The following is a 20,759-nucleotide window of genomic DNA, read 5'->3' as shown; positions in this document are numbered from 1 at the left end:
AGAAAAGTCTCTCTTGTTTGTGAAATCCTGCCTTGCGCAGGCCGGGCCCCAGACACACACCAGGGGGTTGGAGACTGCACTGTGTGAGGGCAGGCCTCCCCTCCCTCCTAGCGCAGATGGCTCATCAGGATATGCAGGCTAAACCCCAGCTCCCTTTGTGTCACTGTTGGAAAGTGGGTTACTGGCAGTGGTAACTATGAACCTACCACTGGCACTAAGGCCACTAACCAAATACAGGGTCAGTAAAGGTCCCAGTAAATTAGCCCCTTGCTCAACCCTTGGTAGCTATAACCGAGCAGGCAGGCCTAACTTAGGAGACAAGAGTGTAAAGCATTCAAAAACACCAATACAGTAAATAAGTGAGACACAACACACAATAAAAATCCCACACCAATTTATAACAAATAGGTTATATTTTTATGAGTACATAGACACCAGAACGACAAAAATTCAATGTAGGGAACCAGAGATATGAATTTTAAAAGAATAAACACTTTCTAGTGCTTAGAAACACAAAGTGCCAACTTTACCAAAATTCTCCAAACTTCAGGAGGTGTTTCCTGAAGTCTTCCTTGCAGGTACAAAAGGTCCAAAACACAAACCCAAGAGTTTGGAATCTCCGGGTGGGTCCTTGGAACCAGTGATATGAATTTTTAAAAGAATAAACACTTCCTAGTGCTTAGAAACACAAAGCGCCAATTTTACTAAAATTCTCCAAACTTCTCCAATCTTCAGGAGGCGTTTCCTGAAGTCCTCCTTGCAGGTACAGAGGGTCCAAAACACAAATCCAAGGGTCCGGAATCTCCTAGATGGTCCTTGGAAAGGTGGACCACAATTCCCGCAATGCACCTGGCCAAATCCTTAAAAGTCCACTGGATGCACTCCAGGCTGGGGACTTTTGCTGGGGATGATGCAGGTGAAGCTCTGTTAACCTGTAGCTGCAGGGAGTCTACTCCTGAGTCCTTCTTGAAGCAAGGCACTGTCCCCAGGGCAGATTGTGCAGCAGGCGCAGTTCACTGCAGGACAAGGGTGCAGATCCAGATTCCAGCAGGGCAGTCTTTCTTTCTCTTGTAGTTTCAGGCAGCAGATCTGAGAGGCTATGCAGCTCTCACATATTTATTCCCAGCTCCTGGGCAGCAGGAAGGGGGGCGCCCAACCAATAGAATGCAGCCTGACACCCAGATGCATGACCACTTCCTGCAAAGTGTGGCATATTCCTGCCCCAGAAAGCACCATTTTTCCAAAATCCATGATGTCTGAAACTAAGAGCTGACTAAACCATCCTCCAGTGTGGCTCATTTCCATAGCTCTCCTCCTTCTAACATCTGCAAATTCCTTCCTTAACCCTAGTATCTGAATGAGGGGTCCAGAAGGTGGGGGTTAGGTGATCTGGCATTCTCTCCTGTCTTGCTCTCCTTTGAGTTTGTATGTTTTATTACCCCTCCCCCTGCTCATGCATTCCTGTGTAGCCCCTGAGCTGCCCTTCACCAGATATGCTCTGGACAGCCACTTAGCACTTAATCAAGCAGCTCTGCTAATACTGTTAGCACTGACCAATCAAAAGGGACAGTCAGAAGGCTGGATTTTGGCTTACAGAAAGAAAAGCCTTATAACTTATTTTCTGTACAAGTTGTGATAAATTCACCAATGTCCAATTGCTGGATTTATTAAAACAAATCTTTTAAGTCCTTGAACTACTTTTCTGCGCTTTTCCTTACTATTTTTACCATGAAAATACCATATAGCAATGATAGCTTATGAAGGCAAGTATCTATAGTGGGGGAAAATAAAATGGTCAGTTTTCCCTTACCTGGGTTTATAAAACTTCTTTTATAAGACCCCTGCTTATGGTTACATGACCCCCGCCCCTGGGATACCTAGGGGAGATCCTGGGGGTACCTAATATGTGACAATAAGGTAGATCATTACATTTAAAGTGCCCAAAGCACCAAAGTCGAATTGAGACACCATTTCCATGTAAATGCAGTCTGCAGAGTCAGGCTGCATTTTAAAATGACAGAAAACCTTCAGCAGTGCCCACATGCAAGTGCAAAAATTCTGCTGGGCTGCTAATCTCCATGCCCTATTATATAGGGGCTTATAGGCAGAGTGTACACCCTTGCCCATTATATACTAGGAACTTACAGGGTCTGTTAGGACAACCAAAAGGTTACACTAACACCCAGTGTACTCTACTACAAGTATGTGTTTTAACATAGCACTGGCCTGGGTCTGGTTAACAGAGTCCAGGGCACAGTCAGAGTCAGTTATCATCAGCACCAGTCAGCAACAAAAAAAAATGGGGATGAACAGGGCAAAAAGTTGACTTTGCAACAGTCACTGTCTAGAGAGAGGTGCAAACAGCCCAACTGTCAAACTGACCCAGACAGGGAATCCGCAAACAGGCAGAGTCACAGACTGGTTCAAGCAAGAAAATGCCCACTTTCTAAAAGTGGCATTTTCGAACACACAATCTTAAAATCAACTTTACTAAAAGATGTATTTTTAAATTGTGAGCTTAGAGACCCCAAACTCCACATGTCTATCCGCTCCCAAAGGGAATCTACACTGCAATAATTTTTAAAGGCAGCCTCCATGTTAATCTATGAGAGGGATAGGCCTTGTAACAGTAAAAACTGAATTTAGCAGTATTTTACTGTTAGGACATATAAAAAAACATTAGTATATGTCCTGACTTAAACAAACACTGCACCCTGCCCATGGGGCTACCTAGGGCCTACTTTAGGGGTGCCTTACATGTAAGAAAGGGGAAGGTTTAGGCCTGGCAAGTGGATACACTTGCCAAGTGGAATTGGCAGTTTAAAACTGCACACACAGACACTGCAGTGGCAGGTCTGAGCCATGTTTACAGATCTACTATTGTGGGTGGCACAACTAGTGCTGCAGGCCCACTAAAAGCATTTGATTTACAGGCCCTGGGCACCTCTAGTGCACTGTACTAAGGACTTACCAGTAAATCAAATATGCCAATCATAGTTGAACCAATTACATACACATTTTGGACAGGAGCACCTGCACTTTAGCACTGGTTAGCAGTGGTAAAGTGCCCAGAGTAACAAAAACAGCAAAAACAGATTCCAGCACACATCAACAAGCTGGGAAACAGAGGCAAAATGTTAAGGGAGACCACGCCAAGGTTGAAAAGTCTAACACCCCTTTATGAGGGACAGCAAGTGTTCAATCTTTAAATGCTTTGGAAATCCTTGTCTCTAATGGCTCTCCAAATAGCATGCACCCTGTCAAATGGTATGTGCAGTAGAGCTGATTTTTGTACTCCCTAAGACTTTCCATTTCTCATCCACAGACTCTGTCTTGCTGCTATGAGAGAATCAAATCATATTGCAGTACTACGTACCATGTCAGATGAAATCTCTGCAATAAGCAGAGATTGCTGTTCCATGGCAACCAAAAGCTTTGGACACTCTTGACTCTCCTACATTGCTACAGCCAGTTTGTCGAGGCCTTTTGCTAAAGACTGAGATGTATAAATTGAATAGGTTCCAGCCTTAATAGGTAAATTCACTGGAGCAAAAGACCTTGGGCCAGATGTATCATACAACCGATTTGCGATTCTCAAATAGCGATTTTTAAGAAATCGTTATTTCAGAAACGCAAAAAGGTATGTATGATTTTTGCGATTCGATAATAGCGATTTCTTAAAAATCGCAAATGCTATTACCGAATCGCAAATAGAGAATCTGTCCCCATTCGCACCGACGGGCCTCTTGGCCCATATCTGCGAATTGTTTGCATTTCCAAAATTGCAATTTCTTAACCAGAAATCGCAATTTTGGAAATGCAAAACACCAGTGTGCTGTGGGCCTAAGGCCCCCTCTGCTGCACCCCAAAAAAAAAATTTGGGACATGTAAGGTGCACACATGCCAAAAGGGCATGTGTGGTTTACATGAACATTTTAAAAATGCATTGTAAATGCATTTTTAAATTTTGCACATGGTTACCACCAGGTTCAACCTGGTGGTAAATAGCGATTCCTAAATGCCCAAATCGCATTTAGGAATGGCTTCATACATGTGCTAAGAAATCGCAAATAAGGAATCCTTATTTGCGATTTCTTATTTAGAGAGTCACAATTTGCGACTCTCTAAACAGGGTCGCAATTTAATGGAATCGATATTTTTGCGACTCCTTAAAATTGCGTTCAGAATGTCTTTCAGACATTCTTAACTGTTTTTTTGCATTCGCAAACGGGCATTCGTACTGTTTGCGAATTCAAAAAACCTTGATGCATCTGGCCCCTTTTCATCGCTGAACCCGCCTTTTATCAGAAGCATCAGTGGGAGTGGAATCCTCCAAGGTTCCACCAATCAATGTTGACAAGATTGCATTCACCTTATATATGATAAGGAGGAGAGTCCTCCCCTTCCAACATAAACACCTTGTATCAAATTCTTGGGACAGTAGCCTTATCCATCTCCTTCCCCTCTCTCATTATCATGTCTTTAATTCAGCCATGAAATAGCATTGCCATTGAAAACGGTTTAACACATTATGGGAATAAAGAAGCATGTCCACCATCCAACTGAAAAGAAGGAAAACCAAGATTGTTTTGCACATGTGACAAAAACTCCTCATCCCTTCTCTTTTCGCAGGAGTAGATGGGCTATCGATATCAGGTCCAGAGGAGTCTGAATGATCCTGATGCATAGAACCAGAACTGTTGGACTTTTTGCCTTATGCAGGGTCATCCCCAGTCTTTTTGCCTCCTTCCTCCTGGTTTTTCTGACCTCTCGCTGTTGGCTCTAGGACTCTGAGCACTTTATCACTGCTGACCAGTGCTAAAGTGCAGGTGTTCTCCCATCTAAAGTTGGTATGATTGGCTTATACCTAATTGGCATATTTAATTTACCTATAAGTCCCTTATACAGTGGTATCTCTATACCCAGGTCCTGTAAATTAAATACTACTAGTGGGCCTGCAGCGCTGCTTGCGCCACCAATTGAAGTAGACTTTCAAACCTGTCTCAGGCCTGCTAGCGCAGGGCCTGTGTGTGCAGTTTTCTGCCACAGGGACCTGGCATCTAAAGTTACTTGCCAGGCCCACAACTCCCCTTTTACTACATGTAAGTCACCCCTAAGGTACGCCCTAGCTAGCCCTATGGGCAGGGTGCCCTGTATGTAGAAAGGCAGGACATGTGCCATATTGCATGGCCTGTCCTGGTAGTGACAAACAGCCTAACTTGGTGTCTCACTGCTGTGAGTGCTACCTTCTCATAGGATTGCATTAGAAATGCCCTGCCTTCTGTGTAAAGGGTATTGTCTGCTTTATGAGGGGTAGCGTAGGCGTGTTTGGTATGGTTATGATGGTGATAATAAATACTGCTTTCTGGTGTGGGTGTATTTTTTATTACTATCACAGAAATGCCACTTCTAGAAAGTGCGCATTTATCTGTGCTTATGACTCTGGTGTTTTGCAGCTTGACTCCAATCCACGTCTGGGCAGAGTGACAGTTGGGGCTTTGTGCATACTTTTCAGACAGCCTGTACACAGGGAGGGTGGAGGTGTCACAGAGGTGCATCTGCATACTGAATAGTCTTCCTGGGCTGAGAGAAGGGAGAGGTGGGGCACACCTACATTTGTAAAGGCTGTGCCCTGGCCTCACACAATAGGGTTGTTAACCCCCCACTGATGTTTGGAGCCTGTGCTGAAAGGAGAGAGGGGGCACGCCCAGAACCAGTTGTAACTGGCTGGAACCTCTTCTCCCTACCATTGTACAACACTGTAAGAACTGACTAAAAGCACAGGGGAAACTTCCCCACAATTTGGAGACTCTTGGAATCATCTTGGAACTGGACACCAAAGGCTGAAAGGACTCACCAGGAACCGCCATGGACTGCTGCTGCTGTGCTGACCTGTGACCTGCCTGGTCACTGTGAAGGACATGCCACTTGCTGCCTTTCCCTTGTGCTGGCCTGTAGCTGGGCCCTCCACTTGAGGACCTTGTCTTAAGATTCTGCTCCCCAGGGGCAGGGTGCTGTGGCCTCTGACCCCTGCATCCATTTCTTCATGAGGGGTGCTTCTCCGTGGTTGCAGCTGCCATAGCGCTGATTGCAGTGCGCTTATACAGCCTTGGGAGCTCGTAGGCTCCTTGCTGCATTGTGCCCCTTTAAATAAGATCACCGCAGCGGCCCGGGAAGCTGGAAGAACACTCGCGCACCGCATCAGGTGCAGGCGAGTGTCTGCTCGGGCCCCAGGAGGGGTCCGATCTTCTTGTGGCTTCACAGCAGGACCAGGGGAAGGCGCGGGGAGTGCCCCCTTCCCCCTGGCCTGTGCGTTAGGAGCAGGACGCTCCTTTTCTGCTGTTAGGTAAAACAGGCATTATTGTGCCCCCCCCCCTTGGTGGAAGGGCCAGTGGAGGCCCGGGGGGGGGGCCAGAGATCGCAAGCTCCCGAGTGGGGCCTGTCATTAAACCAGAGGGGGTGAGTGGTGCCCCCCTCCTGCCCTAAGTTGTTTTTGCTGGCTTTGGCCCCCCTCGTGAGGGCCGGTTAAGGCCCTGGGGGGCCCCCAGTAATCACGATGCCCAGAGGGGCCTGTCTATAAAAGAGAGGAGGTGCATGTCGCCCTCCTCTGACCCCAGAGTATAAGGGAGGCCCCCGTTTTGCGCATAGGAGCGCCGGGGGCCCCATTGTTCGCCTTCTAGGCACTGGAGGTGCCTTCATCCAACCAGGTACTGTTTAAAGGACCAATATAGTTGCAATCCAAAGTTCTTTCTACAGACTTTTGTTTGATTCATATATTACCTACCTGCGTTTGATGTTTTTACATATGTGTATGCAAACGTTCCTTTTATGGACATGCTTGCTAATATGTTTTTCTAACTTGCCATATGTTTTCTAATGTTCCTACTATGGGCATTTTATGATATTCTTATGACAAGTGCTATGATGTAATACGTGTTTTCCTGACTACTGCTTATGTTGCAGAATACTTAGTAACCTGTGTGTTATGTGTGACTACTGCTAGTTTGCAGAGTAACTAATGTGTAACGTTCTGACAACTGCTAAGGTAGCATGATAGTACTGAAATGTGACGTTTGGTCTGATAATTGCCTTGTGTACAATACAGTATATTTTCATATAATCTGGTGTTGTGTTTCCTTTGTGGTGGGGATATTGTGTCACGTGTGTTGTGTGTGTTGTGCAAACGCTTTACACATTGCCTCTGGGTTAAGCCTGACTGCTCGTGCCAAGCTACCAAGGGGGTGAGTCAGGGGTTATCTTGGACGTGTAACTCCCTTGCCCTGACTAGAGTGGGTAAGTTCTGCCTGGCTGAGGTGCATAACCTAGCCAACCAGAAACCCCATTTCTAACAAGAACCAACATGCCTTCTGCATCCCTTAGGTCTGCCTGCTATGGCCCTTTTGACTGCTTTCTCTACCATGTTATGGAACTCGCTGGTTCATAAATGGAGGAATCACATTAGCAGGAGGAGATTTACCTGCTCTTGAACTTCTTGCAGGAATATGACCCGCATCATCAGAAGAAGATGATAGAATATATCACCTTTTACTGTTCTTTTCCCCTACATTGTCCAAGAAGAACAAAGGGAAAATAGAAGAACCGAAATATAAAGAAAGGGCCTAATTAGAAAGGCCACCAATCCCTTGTCTCTCTTGCAGAAACCCAATCTAATTTAAAAGCAAATAAACCAATAAAATGCAAGGCTATGGAGCTGCAAGTCTTTAATATAAATAAAGAGGAGCATGGCTGCATCCAAAGGACGACTCACTTTATTGCCGCCCACTGCCAAATCTCTTCACACTCGCAAAAGCGCAACATCTGTTACCTCCAGACGCAGAAAGTACAGCCCCAGCCAGTTCGGAGCCGAGCAGACAGCGTCGTTCACTTGCCGTCGCACTCTCCACTTCCAGCCCCACAAGAACCAAACTCATCATTCCTTCCATCGTGGAATAGCTGACCAGGCCCTTCCGCTACCAGCAGCCTGATAAGCACCTCGAAGACAAAAAAGCACAGGATGAGCGGCAGATGGGGGAGTTTTTATTTGTTGGGGAGCTTGGTATTTGGTTTCATGAGGCGGGGTTGCCTCACGTGTAATGAATTAAAGTGGGGGAGAGATGCTGCAGTAAAGCCACTTTGGTGGGAGAGGGTCAGTATCGGACCTGGTACTTTGAGCACTTTCCTGAACCTCACATTACTGTTAAGATGCCATCACGTTTAGAAACTGAGACGACTAAAAGATATACTAATGCTAGACTAAAAGAACAGCAATCAAAAAGGTTCCATGCTGCTGCCTTTGGCTCAGTTTACGCTGCATAAATACCATATTCATACATACATTTTGAGGAAGTTGGTGCTTACATATATTGTTGCTTGTAGTTCGCTCCGATATCTGGAGATCTGATCTTTTGCACTAAAATTCGGATTACGTTCAAGAATGTAAGAAAGTTCACCTTGAAAATGAATAGAAAACAGAATTTGTGGACAACATTTTTGATGCACGGCATAACTGAATAGAATGAGAACATATTATAATGTTAATTGTGATGCTAAATTGAAATGCAATGCTTGAATGTATTATCATTAAACTGGAACCTTTAAAAAGATTATGAAGAAATACACAGATACTCACATACAACAAATAACGGTTTTATACAGACATGAGAGGGAGGCAACAAGAATCGATTCTGTGTGGAAAAAGTTACATTACCGTGAATTCGTCTCTACCGGCTGCTAACACATTATTTTATCTTCATGGTTTTCACTTTCTATTCTTATCAAACTATACCAAACATAAACCGGCGTTGGCGAAGCCAATAGGTTTGGCTTTTTTCTAAATTAACTGCATTCATTTTCTAGTTTAAATGAGTGGCCCATTCAGTCACTCATTTATAAATCCATGCACTCACTCTTCCCATACATTCATATAGAAATTGACTCCTTCTTGCATTAATTCACATATAAACTCGAAAATCAGTGAAGAAGCACTTTTATCTAGATGCGGTTAAGCATACCTCAAGGAAGCACATTATCCCAGCACCTAACTCCTTTCAGTCAAAAATATCAATGCCACCTGAAAGCACTAGCAGACCAATGCAGAACTTGTCTAAACTGAAAAAGGACTGGCTGGAAAAAAGTCTGTTCTTGAAAAAACTATGGGCCTGATTAAAACTTTGGAGGAGGTGTTAATCCGTCCCAAATGTGACGGATATACCACCAGCCGTATTAAAAGTTCCATAGGATATAATGGACTCGTAATACGGCTGGTGGTATATCCGTCACTTTACTGTCACTTTTGGGACGGATTAACACCTCCTCCAAAGTTGTAATCAGGCCCTATGAGTCTTACCACCAGCTGCTTTCTGAGTTGGAGACACGCTGAGGATATAGTCACCATTATTACTGAGCAGCAGTGGATAAAATGGCATTATTGACACTGGAAACTCTCGGAAGGGGGCATCTTGACAGTGATCACTTGCTCCTGAGTGAAATCATATAGGAAGTTAATATATTCTGTAATGTGTTAACCAGATACTTCAACGGTGTTCGGTACAAGGCCCCTATGAATTTAGGCAGCAGTTTAACCTCGTATAAAGTACAAAAGCCTGAGCCTGCAGCAGGCACCACGGGATTCTTGTCAGTAAATGTGGTAACTTGTTAGCCAAGAGTAGATGGAACATGAGGATAGTGTCTCGGAGGGGCTTTGGTCAAGGCCACTGGATTCTGTGGCATTTTTTCATAATTATGCATTTGCTGAATTTGCCACACAATCAACCATCTGTTGCATAATCTCTAGATTTTAGCAAAAAGTAGTTTCTAATTTAAACAGATCAAAAGTTGCTAAAACACGTAGTAACGTGTTGCTGCATATTGGAAGGCCCTTCAGAAAGGCTGAGTGGTCAACTTTCAGTTGCTTATTGATGTATATTGGTTCTAAATGAGGAATAAAGATATGAAGCCTCTTACACTGGACGAATCACCGAGAGAGCATGCACAGTTTATATGATTTATTTCTCATATCTCAAACCCCATGCACCAGCGTAACAGTTCTCCTAGCCTTCATCGCAGCCGTTTTTCCAGCAGTGACCCACCAACATTCTTCCTCTGAGTTCATATCATTCCAATGCATCATCACCTTCTAGAGGGGTGATGCATTCCTTCTGCTTACAAGCAATACTTAACCCAACATAACAAATCCCCCTTTGTAAAATTGAAAAGAAAAGTGTGTAAATGTGGACAATAAGATACCTTTATAAAATAAGGTAAATAGTATAATGAATACATTTTTTCAATACATATTTTACAATTTTGAACTCCTTGTCTTTAACTGCTAATTCTTAAAGGAAAACGTTAATCTTTGAAATTTAATATATAGTGTACAGAATGCAAAGCGGAAAGTGTGGTAATAAACATTACATTACAAAATCTTCATAACGATTACGTTTAACACTCATCCTCCCAGCTCTAGTAACTCTCATGTATCTATTAGTGTTCTCACTGCATTATCTATTCTCCCTTGTCTGTACTTCCTGTGTAATAGTGCTTTCGAGAAATGTCTTCACTTATAACTGCATCTTCAAACCTTCCTTAGTTCCAGTGTACCTTTCCATTTCTTTCCTGAAAATAATGACACTTTCATTGCATGCCAGACCTTACCATTACTAAGTAATGCAGAATTACAAAGAACCTTGACTACCTGTAAAGGTTGGGAAGATCTACTCTTTCCTTTCCTGACTAATCTTCCTTTTTTTACTTTCACTAAATCTTCCACCTTGGGATTCACTTACTTACTCCATGCAAGAAGTCATGGCTTTGCTCATATTTCACCTGGCCCAACTCAATGTGCTTCTTCGCGTTCTCTGGTGACCAATCCACTCTTTTGCTATGGCACACCCATCCCATGTTGTCCTTAATGTGACTTGTTCTTGCTCTCATTGACTCAAAAGGACTATGGCTCTCATTACAACCCTGTAGGTCGGTGATAACAGGGCGGCGGTAAAAAAAATTGAATTATGACCACAGCGGAAACTGCTCACACGGACAGCCACTTTAACACACCGACCCTCACGGCGGTAGCAACAAACACCATGGCGGTTACCGCCAACAGCCAGGCGGAATACAATGTACTGCCCACACTATTACAACAGGCCTATCGCCACCTTTTCCTGGGCGCTACCAACAACATCAAAAGCATGGCGAAAACAGTGCACAGAAGGGAAACGACTCACCCCTGGAAACTCAAGGAAGAACCAATCCGCCATGGAGCCTGAGTTGCAGGTGTTCCCCATGCTCGTCTATCTCCTTCTTCACCTTGTATACCAATGCAGGAGAAGAAAACCACGGTGAGTACTGCTGCCTAGCACACAAGGGAGGGGGAAGGAAAAAGAGAGTGACACACACACATGCAACACGCAACACCCCCACCCCCAACACCATACACACAAACAGATGCACAAACATTACATATCCACCCCTTACTCCTCGGGAATAATGCAAGGGCAGAAAGAATTGATTAAAGTGAGTGTAATAAGATAAAATACTAGAAATACGTCCTTCAAAATCAAAACAGTATATACATATATACAAATGGAGGGACACTGCCCAGTACACAGTGTCCGTGGGCCACAGGGCCACATTACATAGACCAAGGCCCCACTTGACTCCTGCAACAAAACAGAGAGAACACTGCACGGGCATCAGGTAGAAACTACACAGGCACATCACGGGTACGGGGAACGAGGGGGGGCACCTCAGCCGGAAGATGGAACAACACCACTGGTCCTGGAGGAGGCTACATGCCCATCACACTGTCCTGGGGAGTGCAAAGCCACAGTCTCTCAAGTGGATGGTCCGCCCACTGCCTGGTCCTGGGGAGTGCAAAGCCACAGTCTCTCAAGTGGGTGGTCTGCCATCTGCTTGGTCCTGGGGAGTGCAAGGCCACAGTCTCTTAAGTGGGTGGTTTGCCCACTGCTTGGTCCTGGGGAGTGCGAGCCCACAGTCTCTCTAGTGGGTGGTTTGCCCACTGCTTGGTCCTAGGGAGTGCAAGACCACAGTCTCTCAAGTGGATGGCTTCTCCACTGGTTCTGGAGGGGGCTTTGTGCCCATTGTGCTTCATTCTGGCAAGGAGGGGATGAGTGGATGCCTTCTTCCACTGGTTCTGGAGGGGGCTTTGTGTCCAGTGTGCTTCATCCTGGCAAGGAGGGGGTGAGTGGATGCCTTTTTCCACTGGATCATAAGGGGGCTTTGTGCCCTGTGATGCAGCATATGGGGAGTGCAAGGTCACAGTCTCTCACCTGGGTGTCAAACGCACAGGATTTGCAGGGGTCAGAATGCACTACAGTCCATGGAGGCAGGACTACACACTGCCCGCCGGCAATGACGGCTGCTCAGTGGTGTCAGTGGCGGGGCTGGTGTCGGGGATGCCATAGGTGGGGGGAGGCTCCTGCCTGTTCCCTGCTCCTGCCCGTCCCCTGCAGCCTCGGATGACTGCCCACTGGGGCTGCTGGCGGTGCTAGCAGTGGTGGAGGGAGGCTCCTCTCTGTCCCCTGCAGCCTCGGATGGCTGCCCACTGGGGCTTCTGGCAGTGCTGGCCGTGGTGGGTGGAGGCTTCTGCCCATCCCCTGCAGCCTCGGACGGCTGCACACTGGGGTTGTTGCTGGTGGCACTGCTGCAGGCAGTGATGCTGGTGGCAGTGCTGGTGGCGGTGCTGATGGAGGTGCTGGTGTCGGGAATGCCCGTGGTGGGGGGAGGCTCCAGCCTTTGCCCTGCAGCCTCGAACGGCTGAACCGCCATGGTTGGTGGTGGGGGCACAGATTCAGTCCCTTCACCAGGCCTCCTGGCCTTCCTGTCTGCAGGGGCAGGCCCCTTGCCCTTGTTCTTCCCAGCTTGTGGTGCCTCTTTGTCTTTCACCTTGGCAGCCAGTGGTGCCTCCTTGCCCATGTCCTTCACAGCTGGTGGTGCCTCCTTGCCCTTGCCCTTCACAGCCTTTGGTGCCTCCTTCCCCTTGCCCCTCACAGCTGGTGGTGCCTCCTCGCCTCTGCCCTTCCCAGCTGGTGGTGCCTCCTTGCCCTTCACAGCTGGTGGTGCCTCCTTGCCCTTGTCCTTCACAGCTGGTGATGCCTCCTTGCCCTTACCGTTCACAGCTGGTGGTGCCTCCTTGCCCTTCACAGCTGGTGGTGCCTCCTTGTGCTTCCCTTTGGCAGCTGGTTCAGGCACACTGCCAGTGGTTATGGCTAGTTCCCTGGAGCCTCTTCCCACCTGCAGTAGCTGGTGACACTACTGTGGCAGTGGACTTGGTGGCTGAGTTGCTAGCCTGAGTTCTGACCACCCTGGCCCTGACGTGAAGGACGGGGGTGGGGAGGGGTAGGGAAAAGGTCAATGGCAGAGAGGAAGAGCTTCTTAGGGACACTGGGGTGGGAATAGGGTGAAGGTCTGGGAGTGTAGGAAGAGGGAGTGGTTGTAGGAGGTGTCAGTCTGATGTGTTTGGGTGCTGGTGCATGGGCTGGATACTGTTGTGAGGTGGATGGCTGTTGGGTGTCTGAGTGCGTGCGCTTGTGTACTTTGGGAGGAGGGGGCCCAGACACAGTGGGAGAGGACGTGTGCATGGATGTGGGCGTGGTGGCTGCCAGTGAGGGGTGTGTAGTGATAGGCGTGATGGTGATGGAGGTAGTGAATGAGGATGTAGTGCATGCAGGTGTGAGTGGAGACGCTACTGGGAGGGTGGTGGACGAGAAGGAGGAGAGGGACACAGTGGAGGCAGTGGATGTTGGTATGTCTGATTCTGGATCGTGTTTGTGTGAGTGCCTGTGGGATGATGTGTGGTGCTTGTGTTTACCTGAGCCACTCCTGTGTGTTGTCTTGGGTGCATGCTGGTCTGAATGTGTGCTTGGGATAGGTTGGGGTTCATGGGAATGGGACTCTGCAGATGAAGTTGGATGGGGTAGGCTAGAGACAGGGACAATGGCTGCCATCAGGGAGAAGGTCAGAGCCTGGATTGATCTCTGTTGGACCGCCATGCCAGAGTGAATGCCCTCCAGGAATGCATTTGTTTGTTGCAAATGGATTGCCAACCCCTGTATGGCATTCACTATGGTTGACTGCCCAACTGAGATGGATCTCAGGAGGTCAATAGCCTCCTCACTCAGAGCAGCAGGGCTAACTGGGGAAGGGCCTGAGGTCCCTGGGGAAAAGGAGATGCCCACCCTCCTGGGTGAGCAGGCATGGGAAACTCACTGAGGGGCTGCTGGGAGGGAGGTGCTGGTACAGGGGTGGTTGCTGTACCTGTAGTTGGGGTGGGCACAGAGGTGTCCGCCACCAGCAGGGAGCTTCAATCGGAGGAGGTATCACTGTCCGAACTGCCCCCTCCTGTCTCTGCCGTGGTGCTCCCCTCAGCCTCTGTCCCACTGGTGCCCTCACCGTCGGTGGATTCAGCCTCCTGGGCCATGTGGGATTCAGCTCCCTCCGTCGACGGTGCCTCTGCTCCTCCGCCAGATGATGCTAATGCACACAAGAACAGAATGACAAAACAAAAAGGGGGGGAGACAAAGGATACACTTGGTCAATGGCTGCACCAACACCACTGTTGGCGTACACAGCACACTCACACAGGGAACAGGCCTATGCACTATGCAATGCACTACAAGTCACAATGCTAGTCACCAGCCCTAGGACAGGCATACCTAAGGCCAATAGCAGCATACCTGAGACCCACAGACCCCTGCCCAGTAGTGGAGGCCTACTAGCTTGGTTTGAGGACTTTCACATCAGACCCCTGCCCAACATGGGACCTACCATGCAATGTTCTGCCTGGCCTAGGGGCACCCACAGGCCCACATCCCCCACCCGGTGACCACCCCACCACTCGCAAGTTGTAGATTTGGACACTGTAATCACCCCCTTGTGGCTGCTGTGATGCCTTCAAGCGCCCATCCAGCTCCAGACAGGCCACCGCCAGTATGCGGAACATCAGGGGGGTCAGGGTTCGACAGGCACCCCTTCCTCGTTGGGAGGCCATCCCCAGCTGGGCTAACACCATCTTCCATGCCCAGCATCTCAGGTCCTCTCACTGTTTGCGACAGTGGGTGCTCTGCCTGACGTAGACCCCCAGGGTCTGCACATCCTTGGCGATGGCACGCCATATACCCTTTTTCTGATGGGCGCTGACTTGCAGACAAAAAAACATAGAAAAAGGTATCAGCCATACCGTCCGGGCTCTTACACTCATGGCACACCATATCCCTCACACCCCCTTACGCACAGACATTGCCCACAATACATGCAGAAACACTGCCCAGGACCCTTCCACCCCCCTACATGAGGCCCTCACACACAGCACTCCATGCATTCATGCCCCATGCATCATGCTCACAGTGTATTCATCTGTTGGTCTGGAGGCCCATACAGCATTCGGTACTGGGGTAGGACCCCATCCACCAGTCTCTCCAACTCAGCAGTGGTGAAGGCAGCAGCCCTTTCCCCAGTGACACGAGCCATGGTCGGTTCCAGACACAGGTCACAGCAGCATTTGCAGTGTAGGTCCTCTCCTGTTGAAGGTCAGGTAGCAAGTGAGTGAACAGATAGAAAATGGCGGTCACGTCCGCAGCGGTATGTACCGCCAATGGTTTACTGCGGTTGAATGTCCGCCGCGGTGATTCATGGGTCATAATGGTGTGGGCGTTGTTCTCTTGGCGTAACGGTGTGGGTTAGGATACCGCCAGTTTGTCACTGACCTTTGGGCTGGCGGACTTGTGTGTGTGTCTGTATAGTGACGGATTGCTGAATGTGGGTCATAATATGGGTAGCGGTAAACCGCTGAGGCGGTGGTATGTTAGCAGCAGTCGGCATGGGGGTAAGCAGGACTTACCGCCAATGTCATTATAAGGGCCTATGTTCCGTTGCCTCACATTGAGTTACTCTGTAATCATCAACCATTTTTAGCAATTCATTTTCCTAATTCATGTTATTGCTGTTGGATAATTGAATAGTACCTCTGAGCACTCTGTTAAAGCACTCAACATTCCCATTCTCTTTGGGATAGTACAAAGCTAAATTATTGAAAACATCTGAAATATACTGCCCCAATTGTCAGAGACTACCACTCTTGGAAGACCTCCCTTGTAGAATACTTCTAGAAATTTCACAGCAGCCCATTCTTCCGCTTTCTGTACAATTTGTATCTCAGGCCACTTGGAGAAATGGTCTGCAGCTACCAGGTGGAGTTTGGACACTCCAAACCCATCCTTCACCTGGTAAAAAATGCCCATCCCAATCCTTTCTCCAAACATTTGCAGAAATTCAGTTGGATGAAATGGTGGTCTGAACATAATCACAGCCTTGTCTGAGTTAATGCATTTAAAACATTCTCTCACATTTTCCTCAATGTCTCTGTCTATACCAGGCCACCAGTGTGACTGTTACATTCTGGTCTATGGATAATTCATTCTTCACTTCCCAAAATGGAATCAACTCCTTTTCCAATAACTTCTTTTTTGACCATCCGTCTCTGACATGCTTCATGACTATAGGTAAAACTCAATTGTGTGTAAAGTGGATAATCATACATCATTTTCAATACTTTTAAATTCTTCTGAAAACACCATAGCTACTTAGCAGTCGTCCCATTTCAGTTACAGGTAAAGGGAATCTATTTAAGAAATCTACAATTGTGTTTTGGGCACTTGGGACATACTGTACCTCATAAACATAATCTAACAATTGTATCAACAATCTGGTTATTCTTGGTGACACATTGTCGACCCCTGTGATGTGAGGGCTTTAGTAAGTGGTTTGTGGGTCAATCCTAAACACCACTGTCATTCCCCAAATAAACTGCCTTAAATGCTATAAACCCAAACACATCCCAGAGTTTTCCTTACTGTGACTGAGTACTTTTATCTCCATCAATGTTAACTTTCTAGATTCAAAAGCTGTTACTCTTTCTATACCAACATTCTGTAACTGGGATAAAACTTCCCAAAGACCTTTGCTGCATGCAACAGTAGTAATAAAGCTTTTACATTCAGGATCCTATTTTTTTGTAAACCTGCTCTGAGATTCTTCAGCAGTTAAGCCAAACAATTCCAATGTTTTCAAGACCTCCACCAACTCTTTATCTTGTTCTTGTTTATTTTTTTCCATTATCAAAATATTGTGTTGGAAAAAATAACACTATCTCTCTCCTGGAATATTTTGTGCATGAGACACTGTAACATGGCAGAAGCCGAAGCCAGTCCGAATGGTACCCGTTTAAATTGGTGACACCTAATGGATGAAATAAATGCAGTAAGGTGTTTGCTGATATGATATAATGGGATTTGGTGGTATGCAGATATTATGTCTAATGGGTAAAACCACTTCTTTCTTTTTGTTACTGACAGCAGATTATTTATGTGGGGAAACAGAATGTTTTTGATTAAGTCTCTCAAATCCACACAAAGTCAGATTCACCCATTAGCCTTCCATACAACAACTAAAGGAACCACCCAATTAGACAACTCTACTTGGTCTATTATGTCTTTATCCGCCAATTTGTTCAGCTCTTTTACAACTTCCTCTTTCATGCTTATCTATTTTTATAGACGCAAGATTTGGCATCTTCCTTTAAAACAACTTTGTACACAAACCCTTTTATTCACCTACTCTTCCTGCAAAAACATTTTGATTTTTTTTCCTCATATCCTCACCTACTTCTTTGCCATCATTAATGATAAAAACTGGGTCAACACTAGTAGGATCAAGTAAAATATCTAGTTCTCCTTGATCCCACCACCCTAAAACAGATGGTCTGGTTTCTCGGGGATACATTTTACAATCAGCCTTCCTGCTTTTAAATTCACATAACAGTTTATGGGAACCTAACAGATTGATGGGTTCTCCTCTGAAAATCCGAGGTTTGATATCTGTTTTTTCCAATTTGGTTCCTACCTTCAGCCACAATAGGTTTTACTAGTTTTCTTTATTAATTATTGGCAACCCATAATCAGCTACCAATATTACCTGAACTCCTCCAGCCATTATCTCACACGTAGGTTTTCTTCTACCCTGTCCTTTTACAACCATTACGCCGTCACCTATGCACAACACCTCTGGGCCTTTTTAAACTGGACTGATCATTGTCCTGATCATCTTCATCAACCACACGCTTAATTACTCTAGTCTTGTGTCACACACACATGCATAATGCCCCTTAACACCACATTTTGTACATTTCTGTTCAATTGCCAGACACTTTCTATCACAGGCTAGGTGGGCCAAGCTACCACAACAGTAGCATTTGCCTTTTAAGGCATCCATCCCTTTAATATATTTCTGTTTTCCTGTGTTCTTGACCTCCTTCTTGTTACGCTGTTGGTCATTTTTCTTATTAACTTTTTTCTTGACTTTTTTATTTTCATCACCCTCTTGTTTACTCATAGACACTACTACTTTCACACATCTGGAAGCAAGTTCTGCCTTGTTAATTATGGCAATAAGCTTGTGTAGGCCAGACTCTCCATGGACCCATAACCTATTTTGTAGATTGGGATTATTACTATGCATAATTACTTGATCACGTATCAATTCTTCCCCTAATTCACAGGATGAAAGGGGCAATGTCCTTAAAGCTCTTTTTATTGACCCCTTGTTTTCTATGATAAAAGCTGTAACAGTCAATAGTTTTACATACATTAGGTGAAAATTAGGCATCTAAATCAGCCAATGCATGTGTATATACATTCCATTTATCCCCTGAACAAGATTTATTCTCCATTCGGTTATACACTTTGAACTCTCCTGGACCTAGGCAATGCAATAAGATTTTTTATATTTTTTTTCTGGAGTTAAATCTTCAGTTATAAATGTATCAATATAGTTAACAAAATATTCTCTTCATTGTTCCCATTTTAAATGTGACTCTCCCTTTACAATCATGAAAGGGTGTGGTGCTGGGGGATTCATTGTTGCCTTAATATATGAGTAAAGTGTCACAATCTGTAATATATGGTTATGCTACCACCTCACTAGAAACTTTAATCTGCAGTACAATGTTAGCTATCACCATAAATGGGTTAGGTGAGTGTGTCACCGCAGACAAACACCAGTGAAGATTGTCACTTATACTGAATGCATGTACTGTAGTGCAATATTCAGGAACACAAGTTCTAACAGTACACAGCAGTCGCCTTTTTTTAAGCAGATGTGCGTATCACTGTTATGTAAAATTCAACAGTAACACGCTAAAAGATAGTTCACAGGTTGGGGTGTGCAAGTCACGTCTAATTAGCTGATACAAAAATGACATGCCTAGGGTCCTTTAGGTGTGCGCATCACTGCTGATAAAAATTTCCACACTCTTTAAGGTGTGCGCATAAATGAAGAATTTTAGGTGTGCGCATCACAGTTTACCAGCAGAGCATTAATAATGATCTAGCACAGACTTTAGGATAAACACCCACACATTCAAAATGGATACCTCTATGTCGTATTACATCTATAACTCTAGGAACCACTGCATGAGCAGCAACATTGAAGTCGCTTTCTACAGGTGATTGATCTGTTGCACACAGACTGGAGTCTTCTCACACGGATGTCTCATGATCCTAGAATCTTCCCACTCAGATGCCACAGACTACATGCAAAAGTACTTGCAGTTGGAAGAAACGCACAGTCCTTTATACCAGTCCTACTACAAGTAAGTAAATTTCCTTTATTTTTAAAAGGAGAACCCAATGGTGCTTGTAAATTGCTGGTAACTAAATATCCAGAAGCCACCCAACGGTTATTCGGCTCAAAACAGGAACATGCTTAACATAATAAAAGTACTCTCATTTCAGTGGAGGTTGAGTCCTTCATGAGTTTGCTATTGTGGTCTGAGTTTCTCATCACCAATTTCATGTCCGGTTTATATGATTTATTTCACATAACTCAAGCACCATGCACCAGCATAACAGTTCTTCTAGCTTTCCCTGCAACTGTCTTCTCAGCAATGAACTCCCAACATTCTTCCCCTGAGTTCATACCATTCCAATGCATCTTCATCTTCTAGAGTGATGATGCATTCCTTCTGCTGACATGTAATACCTAACCCAACATAACAAGGCCTTTACCTATACGATATTCACATGAATAAAAATAATAAACCAATGAGGTAATCCTTCACCAAATGTAGCGTATTATATGTCATAATTTACCTTTTCTTGCTGCATAATACAGTCAAAGCTTCTGCATACTTTGGTCCACCGCTGCCACATAATTCACTTGGCCCTTGCTATGACTCAGTACTCTGATTTAAAACCTTTAAAAAATGCATTCTCATTCCAGTTTCAACACGCAGAACAATGTCTAATCTTGAGCAAATCAATGTCTCCCAAAGTCTCTTGTTCCTGATTTATAAAGTGAAATTCCCTAATAATGGAACAAGGAAGATCTGAATGAACCTTTGTATTTAAATGAATGTGAAAGGTTAGTGCTGATGACATAGGAGTATAAAGCTAAAAGCAATTGGTCTGAGAAAGGATCGAATTTTAGAGGAGATCATTCACTCTGATACCCAACATCTTTATTGTTACGTGAACACATTCTCATGATTTCTTGGTTTTGCTGGATTTTTTAAAATGTATTATGTTATCACCAATTTAAAACCACTGAAAGAATGTAGTACAATGGCACATGCCCTGGCCATGATAAAAAGCATAAAAGAGAAAAAGCTTTTCTATAAACGAGCTGTGAGTCAGACATTTTCTATTGGATATTCCAGCATGTATGTTATATGTGTAGATTAAATT

General features: G+C 45.4%; 1 protein-coding gene across 1 annotated transcript in view; it reads right to left on the bottom strand.

Annotated features, from left to right (window-relative positions):
- LOC138301916 (vasoactive intestinal polypeptide receptor 1-like) overlaps positions 1–20,759 on the bottom strand; it is a 1,190,266-nt gene that overhangs the window by 149,063 nt on the left and 1,020,444 nt on the right. The window contains exon 10 of the mRNA XM_069242381.1: positions 8,359–8,450. Within this exon, the coding sequence (XP_069098482.1) occupies positions 8,359–8,450 (92 nt within the window). The remainder of the gene's footprint in view (positions 1–8,358; positions 8,451–20,759) is intronic.

The sequence above is a fragment of the Pleurodeles waltl genome, chromosome 6 (genome assembly GCF_031143425.1).
Source record: "Pleurodeles waltl isolate 20211129_DDA chromosome 6, aPleWal1.hap1.20221129, whole genome shotgun sequence".
Taxonomy (NCBI): Eukaryota; Metazoa; Chordata; class Amphibia; order Caudata; family Salamandridae; genus Pleurodeles; species Pleurodeles waltl.
This window is presented reverse-complemented; position numbering and strand designations above follow the sequence as displayed.